Consider the following 23830-nt stretch of genomic DNA (forward strand, 5'->3'; position numbering starts at 1 on the left):
GTGCACAGATAATAAAAAATAAATGAAAAAATGAAGATGTATGTGAATAAGACAATCGACAAATTTGTATGTGCAGGTGTGCTATATATACAAATAGAATAGAGTAGAATTAACAAGGAATGGAATAAAAAGAGGTCAAATATTGTCAAAGAAATATAAGGGATATTGCATTTAGTTATCATTGCACAGTGGGGAGAACATTTAACTGTTTGTGATGTAGATTGCCTGGGGGAAGAAACCTTTCTTTGGTGGTTTAAGATGGTCTCCCCACCTGGTTAGATGGCCTTAGGTGGTTTGAGATGGTCTCCCAGTATGATCAGACTGGTATTCAGGTAGTTTAGCAGGTTGTAATGTGATGAGGAGGCCAAAACCCATTCACAACCAAGAGCCCAGCCTTACCAGGAGACCAACAAAGACCAGCAACCAACTTAGAGTGGTTTCTGCAGCAGCGATATGTTCATCTTGACATCTCAAGCAAGCTGTATGTGATTGTTAATTGTTGTTTTCTCCTCAGCGGTTATGGTGGCAGAAGTTAAAATGAGGTCTTTTGGCGAGCAGTTGGTGTGCTTAGAATGGCCCGGGAGGATTCGGTGAAATGTCTGCGCTGTCTGCTCTACGCGCTCAACTTTCTCTTCTGGGTAAGACGAGTCCAAGTCGGAGCAGGTGGCCGAGCGAGCGCTCACGTTACATGGCACAGTGCTGCTGTGCGCTCTCCAAGACGCGCAACAGCCACTCTCTCGCCAACATACGCGCAATCTGTGTTCCCTCCCTCCCCATCCTATGTTATCTTTATGTAGAGGACAGCCTGAATCCCAGCTATGCTCCGATGGCACACAGCTCACATTCTGCTGCGGCCGCTATTTTTAGGGAATTAAATGTGATAAGCACCAGGGTGTGTTTTTAGACCAAGAATGCCTGCGTAGGGCAAACTAAACCCATGCCACTAATATTAGTCAAACATAGCAGAGTACCTAAATAGGTTTCCAAGCCAACCATGGACACAAACATATCTCCATGTTTTTAATATTCAGAGGCCAAAGACAACTAAAATGCATGAATTTTACTGCATTGCATAATCAAAACAAGTGGCGTCTGTAAGAAAGTGTGCCAGACTGTCTCTCAGAACTATAATTTCACTTTTTTGAGCCAATTTTATGATTCTCAGCTGAGCCAAAGGTGACTGGCTGTATATCCAGTCAATGTAGTTCATGGTGTCCCACTAACATTTGGCAGCCAGAAAGTGTCTAAATATTTTTTATTCTAATATTAAATATGAAATAATAAAGTAAATATTATATATATATATATATATATATAAGATATCTATCAACATATTTAAATATAGAAATAAACATATATAATAAATAATTATACCAAAAGTGATTTGTTTTTATCAAACCATAAAAATATTTTTAAGGTATTTATCTGCCAAATTTATTGGGCAAAAAGACAAACAACAGCTAGATGTTTTATTTTATACAACATAATCAGTTATTAATTAATATTTTGTTAGTTCTCTCTTGTTTTGGCATGCGTTTATAATTTCTTTGTCTGACAGCCTAGCCAAAAACTTATATCTGCACAATTTGGCATGCTTCATTGCGTTATCACAAATAAAAAATTGACTTCAAGCACAACTGCGCAATATGCTTACAAAATCGTTAACACTTTTTTAATAATATTTGGATAAAGGGTGAAGATGTCAATTTTCATATAGGCCGGACATCACTTTTGACCACTACTGTAAATGATATCTTCAAAAATGCATGTTTAAGTGTGGCTTAAGTCCTGTGTTTTCTTCTCATTTTTCCAAGCTTATGGCCTTGTGTGTGCTGGGAGTGTCCGCCTGCCTCAGGGATCACCTGAACAATGTGCTCACCTTAACCGCAGACACCAGGTGAGAGGCAGCGGATGGACAGGTGTGAGCCGTAAAATCCTTTCATTCGGGGCAGCGGTCCATGTAAAGGTCTAATTTACTGTTTTCCAACTTTTCAGCCGGTCTGGATCAAATTGCCACAAGCTTATGAAGTAATTACAAGCATGAATGAGGTGTGCAGTTCTGGAGAAGAAATCAGATAAATGCATTAAGTTGCCAGTGGAGACAGGGCCTGGGTTGAGAACCATTCATTTGTGTATGTTTTTTGTTTTTTTAAATCATCTCAAGCATTAAAGGAAAACTGCATGAAAAATCCCATAAGAACCAATATTATCCTGGAGGCAAGTGATTCGTAATTAGTGTTGACAAAAAGCAATTTATCACCAAGATGTGTATTATAATTACGGAGCCCTCTGTGGGCCACATCATGACATGAATGGGAATCAACAGAGAGAAAATTGTTAAAACCTGATTGTACACAACAAATAGGTTTACCAGAGTTGCGTTGCAGTAACATGCTGAGTCAGCCCTCCTATGATGACTGTAAAAATCTCATCTCTGCAGAATGAAACATAATGGGATATCAACTAGAACGTTTCAGACTATAGATGTGTGTATTTGTGTGTGATCTTTAGTTATATATTTACCTCAGGAAATATCCAGTACAAGTTAAGCTTAATCAAGAGCCCTAGCATAATTTTAATTAGGTTAATTTTCATTAAAGCAACAATAGGTTATGGTGAGGCACTAACAATGGGACAATTTTTGGAGGGTTTAGAAGGTGTGAAGCTTTAAAATTGATAAAAAACACAAATTCTTCTGTTATAACTTAAAACTCTTAAAAGTAATACAGTTGTTTTAGTATTTTAGGTTCTACAGGGTCTTGGGTTGTCATGATAGTGAAAGTGTAAAATTGGATACAAGTTTACACAGAAAGCGTTAGCAATGATGTACTAAAAATGGAAAGTGTTTACTTCACATTTTTCCATATACATACATTGTCAAAATGATCCCCGTTCACATGGATCCACGAAAACGTCTAAAATGGCTGGATTATGCATGCCAGGCCAGTAGTTGACAACCTTTGTAAAGAAACTATGCGACAGAACTGAACATTTTGAACATTCGCATGATGTCACTGCATGTTTTCACAAATTCGTTTACACAGAGATAACAGTATCGTTCTCAGAAACATCCACTTTAAAACCCGTTTTCAAAAGTTTGCATTTTTAGGCCCCCAAAACGCCGTTGTCGTGTAAATGAACGGCCAAAACATTTTAGTTGAAAATGGTGTCATGTTTACATGCATTTTGTTTACATCTTGTGGCTATTTTATTGAAATGGTATTTTAATGTTTACAAATTGGCCTCAATTCCATTGCAAGTGTCTCGCTGGCACAACAGATTTTTGCTTTTTTGAAAGAAAAAGAGGGACACATGGAATTTCTTTTGTTGCGATTACAACATTATGCCTCAAAAGCTGAGCTTAAAGTATTCAGAATCCAGAATATTCCTTTAAACTGTAGCTTGTCCATGCCTTCCTTAGTGAAAACATTGTTGCATCTCAGAAAACTGGTGCAAAAGAGAGCCAAACAGAAGTAGAGACAGCAAGAGACAGGAAGAGCGAGAGAGTTTGCATTCCTACAGAGTATAATCACTGTTTATTTGCAACTGGTGTATTACTCAAATATGCTGCCCTATGAGAGAAGGAAGAGGCAAGTGAGCAGGATGGATGGATAAATAAACAAAAAGCCTGCCAAGAAATGACTCTTCCTCTCTCTCTCTCTCCTTCTTCTCCTCAAGACTGGAGGAGGCAGCCGTTCTCACATACTCCCCCGTCGTCCATCCTGTCGTCATCGCCGTGTGCTGTTTTCTCATCATCGTGGCCATGGTGGGCTACTGCGGCACGCTCAAGTGCAGTCTGCTCCTACTGTCCTGGGTAAGTAGAACTGGGAAGAGAAGAAAACAAAAGACGAGCACAGCAGGAACATTGTGTGGTTTGGAATGTGTGTGGTTTTGTGTACCGAGAATATTTTAAGTTTAGCTGGCACTGACGTTGCTGACCCCAAACACCCTCGAACCAGATTCGAACAAGTCTTGCTTTCTTTATCCACACATCTCCGCAGAGACCACTGTGTATTCACTTCACACACTAGAGGGGAGTAGAGAGAGATATCACATCCTCAAAGCCATCCTGAACCCATTTTACTTCTGTAATGTGATGTATTTCCATCTGCCCACTTCCATTTTATATAGTAGTCGAACAAGAGCAGGGGCGTAGCACAAGATCCCGGGCCCTATGCATAGGCAGTCCTGATGGGCCCCACAATGCAATGCAAACAGCCTATTCATTTAAAATTAAACATGTTTCAAATTAGGCTATTATAATGAAGTTTTGTATGCAAACAGCATTATTAGTGTACAGTTTACATGTATAACCAAATTATCATCTGAAAGTGTATGTGGCAGAACATACACTTTCAGATGATAATTTGGTTATATGTAATCTGAGGTAAAGGCTAAATAAATAAACTGTACACTTATAATGCTGTTTGCATACAAAACTTCATTATTATAGCCTAATCTGAAACATGTTTAATTTTAAATTAATAGGCTATAATATCTAAAATTAGCAATAATAGGCTAATCAGTGTCACTCATAGGTAGCTTGGTAGCTCTGTAGCTACAGTGAAACTCGAAAAATTAGAATTTTTCTGCTCTTTCATTGGGTTGTCTCAGTTCATTTTTAGCACTAACGATCGCGGAGATATTCAAGCAATTTAGCACTATAAATTTCGTGTTCTGGTTTGTGCTCACTTTTCTTTGAAAAGAAGTCAGTAACCAATTGTTTCCCCTCATTTTCTTTTCTTTCCTTCTCCTGTCTTTACTTTCTTTTTTGGTGGCCTGATTTAGCTTTCTTTGAGAAAGACATTTCTACAGCGCTCAACGAGATGCAGCTCAACTAACATTTACAAATTGCGTGCAGATGGACTAAACCATTTGGCGCATTGACAAGGGGTGGGACCATAAGACCGTCAATCAATCAATCAACCAATCAACCAAGTTATTCAGTTAATACACTAACTTTACATTTCATCTGACATTCATTATGAAATTTAATTAGGAAATGAAAATATCAAGGTAAAATAAAATATATTCCAGACTTTTCAAGGGCCCTCTCTCCCCTTGGGGCCCTGGTAATCAGTACTGGTTTTACCCCCAGTCCGACGCCCCTGAACAAGAGTATGTGAGCCGAGTAATATGTCTGAATTCATAGTATTCATGAAACAGGGGAAAAGTACCCGGATGACCTATTACTTCCGGTGAGAATTTGAAGTGCGCATTCGATGGACACTTTACTATCCCATGAGTCCACGGGACAGGATTAGTAATCGAGGTGAAGAGACGCAACTGATGCCGAAGGTCACATGACAGTGCACATTATGGTGGATGTAGTACTTTAAACATAATTTTTTAACAGTCGCGAATTTAGTTTGAAAACAAATGTAGTACCTATTATACAGTATGCGGTTTCGTATGCAGCAAGTGTGTTTGACGAGAAGAAATTGTGGAACGGGTCAAGCAAGTTTTTGCTTTTTGACGAAAGACTACTTAGGCCGAAAGAGATATTTAATATCTAAGCTGCATGCTCACTGATCATGTGGTGAGATTGAAATACAAGTTATTCTGCTTTTTTAAATAATTTCAAAAAATATTTTAAGTTTTTTTATTGATAAAGTATAAACATTCATATTTTTAATAAATTATTACGAATACGGATGAGAATAAGCAAAAACAAATTGCGTCAGTATGTTGATTACAGTTTTCCATATTTGCCATGATCTTTTATGATGTAGCAAAATCCCTGCAGGCAGAAAAAGTCACGTTAACAAATAATATCACAGCATAACATCTAATCAAATCCTGATGAATGCCCTTACAGTAAGTCCCAACCAATATTGTTTTTCAGTTGGAAATATGTCTTATTATAGAAGTTATATGCATTGTGAATGGAGTTTCATGTTGTTTTTGACTCTCTGCTACAGATATTTGTGTTCAAATCTAGCATGACACATTATAGCCACAGGAAGTCACTTCTTACCATATTCTCACCTCATAACTACACTGGGATACTACAAGGCAATATCTTTCTTATATTAGATGTCATGGTGCACCCTGCGTCTAGTTATCCGTATCATCAGAATGTGTGTTTCAGATGATAATAACCTCCTCAGACACTTGTAGAAACTCGCTCTATAGGTTATGGAGGTCGTAAAACTCTTGCGACTCTGAGACAAAGAGTTAGGCAGGAGTAATGTATGAGCACTGCACTTCACTCAGCATGATAGACTGTCAAGGAGGGCCAAATAAAGGCCAGTTATATCCATTGTGAGAGATTTTTGTGTGTTTTTTAGACAGATGTGTTCGTGACATTGTGACTTCTGAAATGGCAAGATCTTGACAGGCTGTTAGCACATATAATATAAATGATTTGGGGAGGAAGGAAAATCCACCCTCTATCTGACCCTTAGAATTAAACAGGCTGCTTTTTCTACTTTAAAGAAACAGACCACCCAAAACTGAAAATACTTTGTTGTTGCAAAACCATTTGATGTCGAAACGCAAAGAAAGATATTTAACAAAGTATATCCAGACTGTTCCTTTTCCCTTCAGTGAAAGTAACATTTATGTAATTTAATTGTTTAATGTTTTGTGCTAATATATATTTTGATATTAAGACATTTTTATAAATATATTAATATTTACATATGTAATAATATATAATAATATAATATATATATATATTAAATAACAAATATGGATGAAAAAAGACATTTTGACAATGTTCAAGATGCTTACTGCTCATGCAGTGAAAATAGAACTGAAGTTAAATTTATTTTTAATTTAGAAAATGTTTAATTTGTTTTAAAATAAAAACATTTAACATAACATTTTTTGTTTAATAAAAAAACAAATCAAATCTAAACCAAAACATAGCGTACTGAAAACATTTTTTTTCACTTGAGGTCTCAGACTTTTCAACCCCTCTGCAATTTTAATCTGAAATCTTGATGGTAAATAAGAAACATTCATGTCTGTGATTTCTAAGCTGCCATTTTCCAGCTTCTATGAACATGTTGGACTGTTATATTTCAAAAGAGCAAGGATAATTCTGTTTTCTATGCAATCGCCCCTTTGAAAGGCTCTCATTGTGTAACATTTAGAAGGTCAGCAAATCTATTTTATGATGATGAATTGACAAAATCCCAGCATGAAGGGGGAGGAGAGAGTAAGCAGAGGGCTGTTTTGTGGCTTACAGTCCCAGGTGTGCGGCGGGCGAGAGGGTGGGGTCCCGTCTGCTGACCCAGACTGAGGACCTGTTTTCTGGGACTCCTTTGCCCGTCTCTCCCCCTCCTCCTCCTCTCTCTGGGTCTCCATTCATCTCCTGAGGAGCCTTTCTCCTCTCCTCTCTGCCCCAGTGGGCTTGTGTTACCCAGAGGCTCAGCGACAAACAATATTATCTGGCTGTGATACAATAGGTAAACCAATCCAGGAGGAGAGCGGGAAGACATGAAGAGAGGAGAGGCACTTGGGTTACGTGGGCGCCCTATTCACCAGCCGCCCTCACACTGAGTGCTGCGACCTGGCCGGACACACACATGCACATTAACTCTCACACTCTCACACACTCTTTGTCCTGTCAGAGCAGGAGGCAATATAGATCAGGAGAGCAGATAGGAGTTCATATTGACCGGTGAAATAGATTTAAATTTTCATGAATGAATTGCTTTTTAATTGTCAATGTGTGAACAGCTTCTAACGGAACCTCCCTGACTTCCTGAAAGCCTGTTGACTGATTTTTATGTGATGAACTCGTCGTTTTTGCCAGGAAAATCAAAAAGATCTGACTTTTAAGCAGGCTACCGAGAGACTCTCTTCCGTTCAATGGCACATGAAATGAATGCTTATATTCCAGCCAATCAGAATGGAGTATTCAGACAGACCATGGTATAATAAAATGTATGTGTTATAACATAACTATTGGTTTTAAAGCTGCAGTCCGTAACTTTTTTTGTGTTCAAATTTTACAAAATGTATATAATGTATATAATATAATCATCCACGTCACCAAATAGCGCTTGGGATGAATTCATTTACAACAATGGCTGCCGCTGGAGAATTTAGATTCAGCCATCGCGTCTGTTATAGAAGATGTAGACAGCGCATTTATTTTAAAAGAGGAACAGAGAACCTCGATCAAGGCATTTGTCGATCCAATTGAGTCCAGAGGCATTTTCTTTCCTGGTTCGGTTGAAACGCCCCATAATCACAGCCCAATGGAGCAGTATCAGACTCACATTCTGACTAGAATCTGAGTATGATGACGTCAGGCTACTATGAATCCCTAATCACTTAAAAAAAACTAATAGCACATATTTGAGGCGTCCATCGTGTCCATAGCATCGTTTGTTCAAATCTCTAACTTTAAGTATACCCAAAAGCACCAGTTTAATGACATTAACAGTAGCCATCTGTCAAAACATATCTGATACGACTTAATACTAGACTCTAGATGCATCTAACTCTCGTTCTGTTTGCATGACTAAGTGAAAAAGGGGGTGTTAATCGTTCCGGTCAAAAGGAAATCCATCCATTTCACAGTGTCCTGTTTTCTGTAACAGTACTTGCCAAAAAATGTGTGAGTGTTAAGAAGAGGAAGAGTAAAACTCTCAACAAATCAATAAACCGAGAGGTCGCTGAGAGAATGTAACCTCTCTTACCCTGAGAAAAATGTGCGTGTGTTTGCAGATGAGCCAGCTTGTTGGGAACTTCCAGGGGTTACAAGTTCACACTGGACATATTTGAAGGGCAGATATTAGCAGGGAAGGGTGTGTAGAGAAAAAGACGGTTGTCTTTTTTTTTTTTTTTTGTGGTAAGCGTCTAACAAACTAGCTGAAATGCTAACACAGGCGTAGAATAGGCACAAATATTTAGATTTTCCCAAATAAACAAGCTGTCAGACGGGGTCTGCTCTGAATGCGGCTCCTAACACTGTCATTCATCTTGATTATCTCTCTCAAAGTGTGTGTTCAACCGAGGGGAACTATGTACGTTAAAGAGATTTTGAGAAAGACAGAGTGTCTTTGTCTTCAGGAAGGGAGGAGATGAGATGGATGTGTTAGTTTGCCCTAAATACAAAATCTGTGTATGTGCGAATGCAAAAAACTTTGAAAGATTCTCTTTTGTTCCATCCACCCAAGCATATTGAGCATACTACTTTTTAATATTGGAGACATTAAAGGAGAACTCCGGCGCAAAATGAACCTTTGGTCTAGTTACACATTGTTACCTAGTCAACCGTTATCTGAGATTTGTTTTCATGATTATCGAATGTAAATAGTTTTATCTCTAAAAACAGTTTAGCTTATAAAGCTAGTATAACGCTAGTATATTGGGCATAGTGTAATGACAAATAAAAATGGCTTGTTAATACCACTAACAAGGCTCAAAATAGCCCCACACTAACACGGTAGCATAATGAGGGTCCCTACCTTCAAACCGAAGCATTGAGAACTTTGTCAGTGTCCAGACAGTTTAATAAGAAGATATTGTATACATACAGTCAACTTCGCGTATACAGGCAGGAGCCATCTTTGAAAAACAGTCTCTACCAGTCGATCTACGAACGCCGATCCAAGCCTGCTGTTCGCGCTCACCTTATCACAACTTATAGCTCGTTCACATCTCACCAGCGCACTTGGATCGGCGTTCGTAGATCAACTGGTAGAGACTGTTTTTCAAAGATGGCTTCTGCCTGTATACGCGAAGTTGACTGTATGTATAAAATATCTTCTTATTAAACTGTCTGGACACTGACAAAGTTCTCAATGCTTCGGTTTGAAGGTCGGGACCCTCATTATGCTACCGTGTTAGTGTGGGGCTATTTTGAGCCTTGTTAGTGGTATTAACAAGCGATTTTTATTTGTCATTACACTATGCCCAATATACTAGCGTTATACTAGCTTTATAGGCTAAACTGTTTTTAGAGATAAAACTATTTACATTCGATAATCATGAAAACAAATCTCAGATAATGGTTGACTAGGTAACAATGTGTAATTAGACCAAAGGTTCATTTTGCGCCAGAGTTCTCCTTTAATAAATAAACAATTCAACTAGTATTATGCTACATTGTAATCACTATGTTCCTGTTATGTTTCATATTTAAGTCTTCAAGTGACATCCAATTATCAACTTTAAATTTTTTTATATATATATATATATATATATATATATATATATATATATATATATATATATATATATATATATATATATATATATATATATTATTTACATTATACATTTATTTGCAATGGGGTGGATTGTATAATGGGATACTACAAAAATAGCATGACTACTATGCTATTCTGAACACAGCCTGTCACAATTGCTCGAAACTCCCGAGAGAAGACCTGAGAGACAAAACAGACCTCAGAATCCAGATCCGAACATACATGAACAAGCACACACACTTTGGTCTCATTTCTCTATGTCTGATCATCAACACCTTCCTTCTGCCCTATTGTTTAAGAAGATATTTTTAACCAAACCTTTTCTTTTGTGTGTGTGTGTGTGTGTGTATGTGTGTGTGTGCATTCCCAGTATTTTGGCAGTCTGATGGTGATATTCTGCGTGGAGCTGGCCAGTGGAGTGTGGACGTATGACGAGGTGCGTGGTGCTATGAATAAACAGAAATGCCAACTCTCTTCCCTCTCTCACGTCAACAACACGGCCGCCACATGGCCATTCCCAGGAGAAAACGGAATGAGGATCTGATTTCTGAACCGCCTGCTTACGGTCTAATCTTAACTATTATGACTTCAAAAGCCCGACTCAAGCAGACTTCCTTTTGGGGAGTTAATAAGCAGAGTGTTTTCGTGTGCGGGTAGAGGATGGAGTCGCCTATGTAAATGCTCTAGTTGGCTCTTGAAGCCAGATTAGCATCAGGCTTTACAGAAACCTGTCCTGGATCTGTGCAGACTAAAAGATTTGATCAGCAAGGGGAAAGGGATTGCAGGTAGCATCTGCTTCTGTTAGCCCAGGGATACGAGAGATAAGGCGCACCTCAAGGGGAAGATATCACTCACACCTGGCTTTAATCTAGCTTCTCTCACTCAGACATACACAGCTTCTGCTTCAAGATACGCTCTTATCACAAACCCCAAAACCTTTGCTGGGTTTGATGGTCCTATTGTGCTGTTGTGGCCTAATGTGACCCCTGTGGGCGTAAAGGCAACGAGTCTGTTTATTCTGCTGCACCTGGCCTGGTTACATGTTATCAGTATCAACAGTGCAGCCATTCCAACTTTCTTCAGTTTAGAGTCAACATGAAATGGCATTCGCAATCCATTTTATTTCCAAAATGTGACTTATTTCAGAGTGAAACTGGTTATTGAGAAAAAAAACTGTAGAATGAGACTTAATTTTATAAATTAGAATTGGATTGGACTGAGAAAAGTTGCCATCCCAATGGCATCCATCCATTCATTCATCCTTCAACTTTATATTTCTATGCATGTTTATGCACCTAACAGTATTTTTAATACTGGTAAAAAAAATAAAAAATAAAACCTTAAAAGGGAATCTTTTTTTCAAATAGTCAATTGTGATTTCATGTTGACTTCAATCTATCCTGCTTTAGCAAGTTCTGCTACCCAAAATAAGAGATGACAATCCTAACCTCCGGGCATTGTGGGTACTTATCACTTGGCCATCATATGAGACAGAAATGTCTCATGAGGACTAAATTGTAAAATGCCAATGACTAGGGATGTAACGATTCACTCGCAACCGGTTGAAAATCGATAAAAATGTGTGACGATTCAAGTCGGTTGAAATGTTAAACGAATCGCGATACACGTTTTAAACAGCAGGGCGCGTTTACTATAGCCTACTGTGAAGTTGTGAACCTCGCTTTACAATAGCACAATAGCAGCGAGCACACACTGGCGTGAAGCTAGCGAGTGTTTTCACTTCATTCATGGAACTTGATCTTGTGTGAGCCAAGCTCAACTTCCATAGGAATGAACTGAAAACGCTCGGTTTGCTCCGCTCGCGCCGCACCAGTGTGTGCCATAGACTGGTGTGCACGTGCCGTCAAACAGTAGACATGGCTTTGGCGACGGCAAGCGTAGATGTTGACGTTGACTCATTCAAATCGGAGGTGTGGCGGCATTTTGACTTTCCGTAGACTAATAATAATCACCACCGTGAGTAACACCAGTCACCTCCGTTTTCATGTAAAAGTCATTAATACTACAATTGCGAGAGCCACGGAGATCACAAGGTGCATCAGTGTTTCCGTGGCAACCAGGTGTTGTATTTATTTTACTATCTCTTTCTCTAAATGTGTTTTTTTTTTACTCTTACTAGTGTAATGATACAAATTATAACAAAATTAGAATCTTGCCTTTATTACAATGTAAAACCCCTGTCAATCTGGTACTACTAATTTTACACAGTCTTTTACATAGTGTGCGAAGGTACCAGTGTCCAGCCTCTTGACCAAACAGACAGAAAGACTGAGTTGAAACAACCTTGAAGGGAATTTTTTTAATGTAGTTTTATTATTTGACAAATATATTTTAAATTAAAAAGAAATGTGCAGCATTTTGTCTGAGAAATAATAAAACGGACACTTTTGTCTTAAATCGCATTTGTTAAAAAAATCGTGAGAAAATCGTATCGTGAAACCAGTATCGTGAATCGTATCGCATCGTGAGATGAGTGAATCGTTACATCCCTACCAATGACTATATAAACAACAGATGCATGCACTTGTGAATAGGGTATTTCATAGCTAGCCAATAAATTGGTCACAAGAGAGCCTAAAATTGGACGTGTGGGCGTGTGGATGGTCCTTTAAACTTCCTGGAAAACACTTTTTTTTTGTTATTTAGAAAACGTCATTAATAACAGTGTAGAGAAATTATTTTTATGTGATTATAAAATTACAAGGGCTTATAAAATTGTGAAATGATTTCTTCATGAATATTTCTCCATAACTCCCCCTCTCTCTCTTTCTTCAGCCTATGGTACAGAGGTCTGATATGATAAGTCTAAAGTCACGCATGCCTCATTTTGGCCTGCAGCGCTACCAGTGGCTCACGCATGCCTGGAACTCTTTACAGACTGAGGTGAGAGGTCAAAATCATCACCAGTATTACACCTCATCCAACACCACACACAATGCGACAAGTTGGTGTCAAGTAATTTTATTGGTGTCACTTAAGACAGAAATGCTGAGTGAATCCAAGCAGTCAATCAGACCACGTTTGATGTTTAAAGGGGTACTGTTATGATGATTATTTTATTTTTTATTTTTTCAACTTTCTTTAGAGTGTAATGTTGCTGTTTGAACATGAAAAAGGTTAGCAAAGTTAGGAAGTTATTATCTAAGGACTGTTTCTGAAATACCTTTTCTTTTCATTTAAATAATTCTCGCCCAAGGCATACGCAAAAAAAAGGGGACAAGGCCTAGTTGAGTTGCGTTTGTAGTTCGTTGAAAGTTGCGCGAGGGACTTCATAGAGACCGGAACTAAGGGAGGAGAGGTGCAGCAATGATATGTGAAAAAATAATATGAAAACCTATATGCATGGAATACACAGGCCAATATATGTATACATCAAAAATAGTTCCTTTCACTGAGCGTAGAATGAAAATGTGCTAACTTTCATACCTGCCTTACAGTTAAAGTGTTGTGGAGTGATCTACTTCACTGACTGGCTGGAAATGACAGAGATGGAGTGGCCACCTGACTCCTGCTGCTCCAATCAATATCCAGGGTGCGCCCGCAATGCCCACTACCATGACCTCAGTGACCTTTACCAGGAGGTGAGCTTTATTGATTCAACATCTGGAAATAATAAACGTACTCACAAGAGGGGTCTTCTTACAAGTGGTCCAACGGCATCTCATGGCACGTGTCAAGTTATGATGCAACACCTGAAGATGTTCGTCTGCATTTGTACATAGACAAATAATTAAAAAATATTGCCATGTCTAACCTGGATTGATAACTTTGCTAAATGATTGCAGTGAACCAGTGTTAGACGTATGTTCAATTATATGAAAACAAAAAGAATGCAATATTGACTTCTAAAAGTCACGTTTTGTGATGTCTATTCAATGATTTACTCATCTGTCACAATAATCTCATTTTAATTTGGGGGCTTAGCAAATATTGATATGTGGAATAGCATGCGATTAATTTGATTAAAAAAGTAAATTGATTGACAGCCCTAATTAAAACGTGACTTTGTAAAAGTGAGGCGAGACAGCGGAGAGATTCACTTTCCTGCTGAGCGTGTTTTTAATCAAGCTGTATTGCCAGTGAGTGTTATGAGCGACTCCAGCAGTGCAATTAAAATCAGTCACGTAGCTCAGAAACACACCTGTGTGTGGAGTCCTAAAACACACGGTGGAGGACAAACACAACAGTGTCTCATCCAGCACCCTGCTCTCCAGATGCCCTGCCTGTGACACGTCTGCCACACTACTGATAAGTCTTTGAAGGTTTTAATAAATGTTTAAAAATCTTTGAAGTTTGTAGGTTCATAGGATAAAGTAAGTTTTTATTTTTATAGACAGAGATATAAATAACGATAGATAGATAGACAGATAGACAGACAGGTAGGTTGAACGATAGATAGGGAGATAGAGATAGACAGAGCAAAAGATAAAACAATAGAATTATAGACAGAACGACGGACATTATAAACACATGACATTATTGTTTATGGTAAAACAGCCAGCAGAGCCCAGCCTTTCAAACAGGTCCCACAGCAGAAGAGTGAAAGCAGGGCTTTGTTTAATAAGACGGGAACATTGATCACTATTGGGAGAGTTAGGAGTGAAGGACTGAGGGTGTGGAGCGAGTCTGATCCTCACACACTTCCTGTCTCTCTTTCTGAGTGGATGACAGAGGAATTACTCCACAGTATAAATCCCTCACTAGCAGGAAATAGTTTACCTGCTCTTCCACACTTCAACATAGGAAATACCCCAAAACACGCAGGCACACACGCGAGCGGATGAACGGGTCACATTGCTCACATATTAGTGTGGCAGCTGTTGTAGAGTAGATTTACATGAAAACAAACTGTTAAAGCAGAAGTGTGATTTTTTTTTTTCACATCCCAGTTAATGTGAAGAGACAACAGTGATCTATTAGAAGGCTTTTTTCCACATTGTTTTTTTGACTGGCCTGACATAAATAATTAGAATTTTTGGAATTCTGAATATTGAAACAAGAAGTGCAATGAGAGAAAAATGTAAATGGACACTTGATTTTATCCATTGGGAATTGTTTGGATTGTGAAAAGTGGGCATGATGTCATAAGGTAGCTAATGCTAATTTGCTAAAAACAATTGCTAAATAGCCACCTGGCTATTGGTAAAGTAAGAATTATCAGATGATATCAGGCTGATATCAGGGAAAAAAGAAAGTATTTTCAAAAATTTCTTTAGAATTATGTTATTAGAGCTGCATTAAACCAGGAAAGAAATTATTAAAAATGTATAGGCCAAAATATTTTGGCCAAGATAGGAAGATAATTAAAGAAATATAGCTGCGAGCAGCGATTACGGGCCCAAGCCGGTGGCACCGCAACCCCGGTTCCTTTAGTTACCTAAAGGCACCGGGGTGGCGGTGCCGCCGGCTTTGGCCCTTCATCGCTGCTCGCAGCTATATTTATATATATATATATATATATATATATATATAAATTATATATATATATATAAAAAAATATATATATATATATATATATATATATATATATATATCACTTGCCTTACCGGATTAGAACAATGAAAACAATAAAAAAATAACTAGGGAATCACTAAACCGAGAGAATTAATCTGTTTTGATGATACACTCAAAATATTACACAAGCAATTCTTTAAATTTAATGATATTCAGAACAGAACAAGAATAAAAAAAAACTATAATTAAGAAATAACCGAAATAATTGAAAGCGAAAGTGAAAGTAGGTGGTGTTTGGCTCACGTAACTCTCTCATTAGAATCAAACTGTTTCAACATTTGCGATGTATTTGGATGCTAAACTATTCTTCATTATGGGCTTTGTACTTCACTCAGGTTTCAATATGTGTGTGTGTGTGTGTGTGTGTGTGTGTGTGTGTGTGTGTGTCTGTGTGTCTGTGTGTGTGTGTGGGTGAGGTGCGGGTGCGGGTGCGGGTGCGATTGAACTGTTACACATAAAAACATACTCCGTCATTTTGTTCATAGAGGACATCATTCAAACTGCAAAGTGTTTACTTATATTTGTGTACACTCGCAATAAAACACAACAAAGTGCTTTTGTCAAACTATAAACTCTTGTCAAACTGTAACCTACAACTGTCACCCAACTAAAATCACACGCACACACTGTCTAAAAGCAAAAAATATTTATCCAACCCCATTTAAAACAGTCTGTGGGAGCCATCTTTTGGACATTCACCATATCGCATTGATTTTCATTTATTGTCCTCAGAGCCCTAATCTGTTTATTTTTCAATTACACATTCTACATTGATTAAAAAAGAAAATTCTAATGTGTTTTTATTTTATACAGGAATAAGTTATTTATAATTCAGATGAGAATAAAGTTAGTGTTAGTTCAAATTTTAAGGAAAACAAATATATTGATCTGAAATATAGCACATTCATCTCAGGTTAAATTACCAAACATACAATCTTAATTTAATTTAAAGCAAACGATACATTTAAAATATATGGGTTGTATGCATATTTTGGAATTTAAAAAAAAGATATATATCCAAAAAGACAAGGCCTTAAACTTGAACAAGGGTTAAACTCTTGTCGCTGTAAGAGACACAATGATTCAGCATTTTGAACGAATCGATTGACTCAAAGATTCAATGACCAATCCATAAACATGTATTGTCTCATTCATGAATGACTCAGTCGTTCGAACGAATCATTTGAACGAATGAATCAATGACTCACTCATTAAGACGGTCGCCTGGCGACACCTAATGACGGTTTAGTGTTATGTTTAAAAGTATCATTCTTTCCAACTCATATTTAAAACAATCTCACATTATTTAATGCATTGTTATTTTTCAGTGTAAACGATTTAATTTGATCACCCCTACCTAGAGTAACAGCCATATAGTGTCTTATTATTCTAAATAATTGAATTTATTGATCAAATTTACAAATTAAAAATGAAAGATGAAGCATACATTTAATAAGACTAGACTAGGGGTGCCCAGCAGATATTACAATTGGCAGATTTAAATATACCATGGCCCCCCACCGTCAATTTGGTGTGTGTATAATAAAATCATTTAGTCACTACAATTAAAACTTGAACGTATTTGCTTACTAAATTGTGAGCAGAACGAAAGTTGCAGCAAAGATCAGCAACAGGAGTCAAAATTCATTAATCACGAGAGTGAAGAGCTGACTGGAAAAATTATGACGGAATATTTTGTGTAAAAGCGCCTATATAAGCGAATCTGTCATTTACTCTTTTGTTGTTGTCTTTTCCCTGAAAACCGGAAGCAATCGGTCCCCGATATGGCGCTAATTTTAGTGACACTAAAAAGTATGCGGCTGCACTGGAATTCATAACGGTGCGCGTCCATGGCGACGAGCGAGCAAAACAGAGCGAATGTTTTTTCATTTCTACTTCCATAGAAATTCATTCGAGCGCACTGTGAGCGCCACCACTATAAATGTCCGTGCGGACGTCCTTACTTTACTTTCACTTTTAACTTAGCGATTTAACACGTTTTACACGTCAAATAACCGGTGAGAAAATATTCTCGGAGTCACATAGGCTACCTAATATATTTAAATACAATAGGCCTACCTGATTTTGAACACAAGAGGGCAGTATAGCCCTATGTATTATTTGATATATTTATTTTTTTAACTGAATAGTGCATCCTGGCTGTTTTTAAACTTGTACATTACTCTTAAATTGAAAACAAGAATAAAATGGGTTTAGTTGTGATATTTGTATAATTTTATCTAGAAATAAATGGTGTATAATTAAATTTTTAGAAGATATGAGGCTTTTAGTGTTTATTTTTTTTTTACATGATTTTAATCCCTCGCCATAGCAAAACAATTAGAGATATTCAATAGATATTCACAATTATGCTTCTTTAATGTATTTTCATCATGTTGAAAAAGTTTGGTGGGAATAAAATAAACCACTTAAGAGGAGTGGGTAAAAATGTAGAGCCTGGTTTTGCAAAACATCCACATTAAGACAAAAATAGCCCACTTCCTGTTGGGCTGGCTTAAAGTTGTTTGGCCCGATGAGATCTATATACCGAGTTTCATAATATTACATGCAAGTGTGTTTGATTTATGGACCAAATTTTCTGACGAAGTTTATGGACCAAGTTAATTTAATTAATAAACTAATTATATAAAACTATTTTCAATGCACTACAATTCAACTGGTTATATGCGATTACTTATTAATACAACTTATTTAAAAAATACAAGGCGTAAGACATTTATTTTCTTTTTTAATGCAGGCCAAACAACACAGCAGTCAAATGGTTAATCTAGCCCCCCTCCCCCTCCCCACACTCACAGACACACACACACACAGAGACGTAGGCTCAGAGAGAGAGAGAGACATAAAATGACAATTTTCAAACCAAAATATCTGACTTCCTGTTGGTTGGAGCTATTGAGTGTAAATTAGAAAGTTGTCTGGCTGGAGGAGAACAATACACATACCGATTTTTATTACTGTAGATAAAATTAATCCCCCCACTTTTGACAAAAGGTGGCGCTACTGAGCCCTCAACACGCCCGTTTCTGAAACTTTGCACATGTCTACTGGCTAATAAATGAGATGTGTCTGTCGAGTTTCATGCAATTTTAAGCAATTTCAGGCATGCTAAGAGTCTCAAAAGCATAAAAAAAGAATATTAAAGTTTGATGCGTTGCCACGACAACAGTATCTAAGATATCAAGAATCCATTCACAGGTCTACATCTGCCGTGTGTTTACATTATAGTAGTGAAGTTTGAAGCAAATCGGGTAAAAATAAGAGGGTGATTTCAAAGCATTTAGGAAGTGACACACTTCCTTCTGCCAGTTGGTGGCGCTATAACTTTGACTCACAATAGTCACATCCATGTGATCGGGCTCTTACAACGAACACACTGGTGAAGTTTCATCAAGATCAGTTAATGTATGCAGTAGTTATGACACACTTCCTGTTTCACGTTTCTCGCCATAATTTTGTTTCCTCGCCACGGCCAAACCGTTCGAGATATCAAAAATCCCCTCGCAAACTTTCATCCTCAATGTCTTGACTTCATGCTGACCGAGTTTCGTGCCGTTTGTTTGAATTCTCTAGGAGGAGTATTTCACATTCCATTGCGTGTGTTTTACCAACAACCCTAAATAGCCGACTTCCTGTTGGGCTGGGGTAAAAAGTAAGAGTGTGAAGTATATATGAAACGAGGAGATCTACATGTGTACCGAGTTTCATATTATTACATGCAAGCGTGTTTGATTTATGGACCATGTTTTCGGACCCCGTTCCAGGGGGCGCTGTCCAGCCCCCCTGCCACGCCCGGGTACCATCTTCAGCCCGGCCCTGATGGCCGCGGGTTCTGACCAGTGTGCAAAGTTTCAGGAGTTTTTGAGCATGTTAAGGCCTCCAAAAGTGTCCAAAAGGTAGCAGAAAAATAATAAGAATAATAATAATAATAAATAATCCTAAGGAAAACAATAGGGCCTTCGCCCTTTGGGCTTGGGCCCTAATAAATAAAATAAAATAATAAATACATAAAAACTAAAAAACTGTTGATTGTTAAAAACCAAAAAACTGTTGATAACTAAAAAGTTGATAAATCTTCCACCAATTACAGATTAAAGTCAATGACACCCAATTTTCCAACCTTTTGAATATTCCAACCCAGAAACATGAAACATAAGAAAATGAATAGTCATTATATATATATATATATAAATAAAAGTCCATTTGATTTCATATTGACAGAACTATACTACATTTGTTTTCAACAGGGTTGTGGTCCCAAGATCTACAGTTTTATCCGGGGCACCAAGCAGTTGCAGGTGTTGAGGTTCTTGGGTGTGTCGATCGGAGTGGCCCAGATCTTAGCCATGACGTTGACTGTGACACTACTATGGGCTCTGTATTACGACCACAAACCACCTGACCCAGCGTCCCCGGATTCTTTAATCCACACGCACAGCCCCGCAGAAGACCCCCTGAAGCCCAGCCACTCACACCCACGAGCGCCTGAGGCCTGGGCCAATGCGCCCGCTAACGGACACACCCAGTTTGAGATGGAGCAGCTTTCCTAGCATAGACTTGATGGTGACCCATCAGCTGCTTCGACACTGTGGAGACACTAAAGATGATGTTCCTGCCCTCTACTGACACTAAACGGATCGGACAGCAGTGAACTGGACCAGAAAATGGACCTTATGTGGGAGCCTGGATGACAACATTTAGATGGTGTGAGTGGTTTTATAGATAACTTAATATACTGTGGATAAAAAGCGGCTTTTGTGGTCATTACATGGAAAGAAGAAGAGGATTTACTGGGTTCTTCCAAAATAAAGCCATTGCCTCGGTCTCTACAGACTTGAATTCTCCAGAGGGAGGTTTCTGGAATGAACCGTTTTCGCATAAATCTTCCTTCCTCTCAATGGAACGGGCCATCACCACTTACACTGACCTAGTCGCAAACCACTAAATCGAGTGCACACTTTACGATTTTAGCCACTATTTAGACAAGAATCAGGAATCGTAAGTGATTTTTCAAGAGAATCTGCAATCTTGTTAGTCAAAATGTAGCATTCTTTTCACATTCACAATTTACCTCAAGTTTGTTCAGAAAAATTCACAAATTCCTTCTTTCATTCAAGCTATGACATTCAGACACCAACTTTATTTTTCTTTACAAGCGCAAAGGTTTGTGTGTTGTACTATTTAACATTGGTATTTGAGCATTCAAATTTATTTAAAGGAAAAGACAAAACAAAAACTGCCTGCCTTGGCTTTTACACAATATCTCACCCGGCTCACATTATGAAATTTGACAAGCAACAGTCTTAAAGGACAGAAAAAAACCCAGCTAGGTCACTGTTTTCCACTCTCTCACACTCAACACGTGCACACAGACACACACACACACACACACACACACACGTGGACAGAAGCTCGAGTCTTAATGAGATTTTTCAGATGGAATGAAAACGTTGCTCATCGTGAAGATACATTTGTGCGGATTTTCATGTCTTAATTTAACAGCGCCGTGATATGATTCACATGGACTGGTGTACTACAGAGTGTTTTAGATCTCAAAAGTAGTATTAATTTTCTATGGAGAAATAGTCTGCACACAGCATAGATTATAAGAGGGCTAAACTTTGTTGAAGGTTTGAGAAACCCATTATAAAACTTGCATGTGAATCACAGTGCATTAAACACAAAAGATATGATGTTATTTGAAGCCAGTGTGTTTGTTCACAACATCTCAGCCATTATTTATTATGAGTGAGTCAAATGAGCGATTTACGGATGGCCATAAACCCTTCCAAAGGTTTTTTTTCACAATAACATTTTAGGGAGGCTAAGTTAAGCAGAAATTCTATAAATTGTCAAAACATTATGTTTAAGTAACCACAAAAATATGACAAATATTTACATTTATAAACATATTTAAAAGTATTTTTCAAAATAATATATTTTTAAAAACTTAAAACTTTTTTTTCTTCTTCTTTAAAATAATGTAGACCTACTGATAATTCACTCATAATATAATGTAAAATCAGTCAATTGTGATTTCATGTTTTATAACGCTTTCAAATACCCATTATATTGGGCTAAACTGTAACATATTAAAGGCATCAAATTTCATATGAGTGGCCAAACTTTTGTCATAACACCACAAGGTCCAGCATATTTCAACATGTATCTGACACATGATTCACCAATTTCATGCCTAGTAACAACCATTACGCTTCATTTTAAACAATTGAAGCATGCAGCAAAGTCTGGTTTCTTACCATGCAGTTACTTCCGGCGAATCAGGCTGATTTTCTGCAGAGCGATTTGTTTGCAAGTTTGAGCATTCCAGAGGTGTCACGCTTAAGTGCTACTGGGTGGAAACACAGGTGGAATTTTTGGCCCCTCTCTGCACTTGATGGAATACATCCTTGGCTGAGGAGAAGCGCAGGGATTTAGCCCTGTCCTGCTTCATGAATTTTAACAGATGTAAAGCAATGAATAAAACATCTCAATGGAGAGTATACAGAAAGAGTGAGGAAGTAGACACATGGAAATGACAAAAGCTATGTCTGAATGGAACACTAGAATTTCTGAATTCCACACTATATCCTTCCTACAATTTTTTTAAAACAGAATATAGGCTATACAACACTAAACATTTCATACAGTAGCATGCTAATGTGCCCTTCAAGTGACCTTCAACTTCAAACTGAATTCTCAATGATGCATGTTACGGCTTTGTCAGAGGTGTGCCAATTTGAAACATGGTGGAAACACTAATATATAATACAGATATGTAGCCTATAATCTGAGATAAGTGGCTGGAATAAAGTTGTAGAAAATTGTGTTAAAGTCGGCATGAAACAGAAGTTCGTCTTTTCTTCCCTATTGTGATGTATCTGAGTGAAACGCCTCTCAAACAAGAAGAAAAATGGAAGGGCAGGACTTGATTTTGTTCATTGGGATTTGATTGGATCGTTGTCGTTCGCTATTGCTGTGTCTGCTTCACTTTACCATGTATAAAGTGACAGAAATCAATATTTTTCAACACAGTGAGTTAGGTTTATTATTCACAATATAATAATTTTGCATGGTTTAGGCTAATTTTATGTTATGTTTACGACTTGAATGTGTGACATGTAATAACAAATGCCCGACTCTGAAGTACGAGTTTCACAGGTGTACTTGAGGGAAGCATTAATCTTGGCAAATTTGAGACATTCTATAAAGTAGCATTAGGAAGTTAGCGTTAGCCACCAAACGAACTAACTTGTTTCCGGTTAGGACTTCACTGTTGCACATTGGACATTTTGGCAAATAAGTCATCCAAGTATACAGAAAACATAATTCCCAGAGTTTACTGCAGAAATAGCATGGACAGTATACTAGTACGCTGATCCACATAGCTTGTGGAGAGCTAGAAATGCTCCTGTCAGCTTCCTCTTTCCCCCACCGCTCATTGCCAGTGCAGGATCTGATTTATGAAACAGAGAGGAGCACACAGGATTGCCGTCATACAAGCTTACAAAAGACATACTGTTTCCTCTCTCATCTCCTGTGTGAGATAGAGACAGACAGGGACCAAAGTCATTTATGGGGGAATCTTTTTATTTAAAGGAATTAAAGTATTTAAAGAGACTTAGGGGTTGTTTACACGACACCATTTTTAACTAAAAACGGAGTTACCGTTTAGTTTAGTTACACGACAATGGTGTTTTGCCGGCCTGAAAACGCAAACTTTTGAAATTAGGTTTCAATGTGCAAGTTTATGAAAACGATACGTTAACGTCTCTAATGTAAACAACAAAAACGCATATTTGTGAAAACGGTGATGTCATGCATATAACGTGTTCAGTCAGGCGCTTGGTGTTTCTTTACAAAGTGACTACTTTCGCCGACTACTGGCCTGGCATGAATAACACAGCGTGTTTAGTTGTTTTCGCAGATCCTTGTGAACCGGGTTAGTTTTGACAATGTCGTCATCTCAAAGCAAAGGAAAATCTTTCCATTTTTAGTACATGGTTGTCATGTAAATATACCCTGAAGGAATAAATAAAAAGAAAAGCCGTATAAGAACAGTAATTTATTGTAATCCATTTATACTATTTGCAAATAATATG

The 23830-nt window shown here is 37.8% G+C and overlaps 1 protein-coding gene across 2 annotated transcripts; it reads left to right on the top strand.

Moving 5' to 3' along the window:
* The first annotated feature begins 526 nt into the window (after window positions 1-526).
* Window positions 527-20989, top strand: tspan12 (tetraspanin 12). 2 transcript variants are annotated; one of them, XM_056257577.1, is made up of 7 exons: window positions 527-638; window positions 1815-1897; window positions 3679-3814; window positions 10543-10608; window positions 12969-13076; window positions 13631-13774; window positions 19976-20989. In XM_056257577.1, exons 1-7 carry the CDS (start codon window positions 573-575, stop codon window positions 20276-20278), a joined length of 906 nt encoding a protein of 301 aa, XP_056113552.1. In that variant the 5' UTR covers window positions 527-572; the 3' UTR covers window positions 20279-20989. The 2 variants fall into 2 exon arrangements, with proteins under 2 accessions (XP_056113552.1, XP_056113553.1); XM_056257578.1 differs by lacking the exon at window positions 10543-10608.
* Window positions 20990-23830: the final 2841 nt, after the last annotated feature.

The sequence above is a fragment of the Rhinichthys klamathensis genome, unplaced genomic scaffold (assembly GCF_029890125.1).
Source record: "Rhinichthys klamathensis goyatoka isolate OS25496 unplaced genomic scaffold, OSU_Roscu_1.1 h1tg000139l_1, whole genome shotgun sequence".
In the NCBI taxonomy this organism is placed as follows: domain Eukaryota; kingdom Metazoa; phylum Chordata; class Actinopteri; order Cypriniformes; family Leuciscidae; genus Rhinichthys; species Rhinichthys klamathensis.

What these genes read in the sequence shown, in the direction of transcription:
- tspan12 (XM_056257577.1), top strand. Translation starts at nt 573, where the DNA reads ATGGCCCGGGAGGATTCGGTGAAATGTCTGCGCTGTCTGCTCTACGCG. An exon ending in GGAACTCTTTACAGACTGAG is followed by an intron (nt 13,077 to 13,630) that starts GTGAGAGGTCAA and finishes CCTGCCTTACAG; the next exon opens with TTAAAGTGTTGTGGAGTGAT. An exon ending in TCAGTGACCTTTACCAGGAG is followed by an intron (nt 13,775 to 19,975) that starts GTGAGCTTTATT and finishes TGTTTTCAACAG; the next exon opens with GGTTGTGGTCCCAAGATCTA.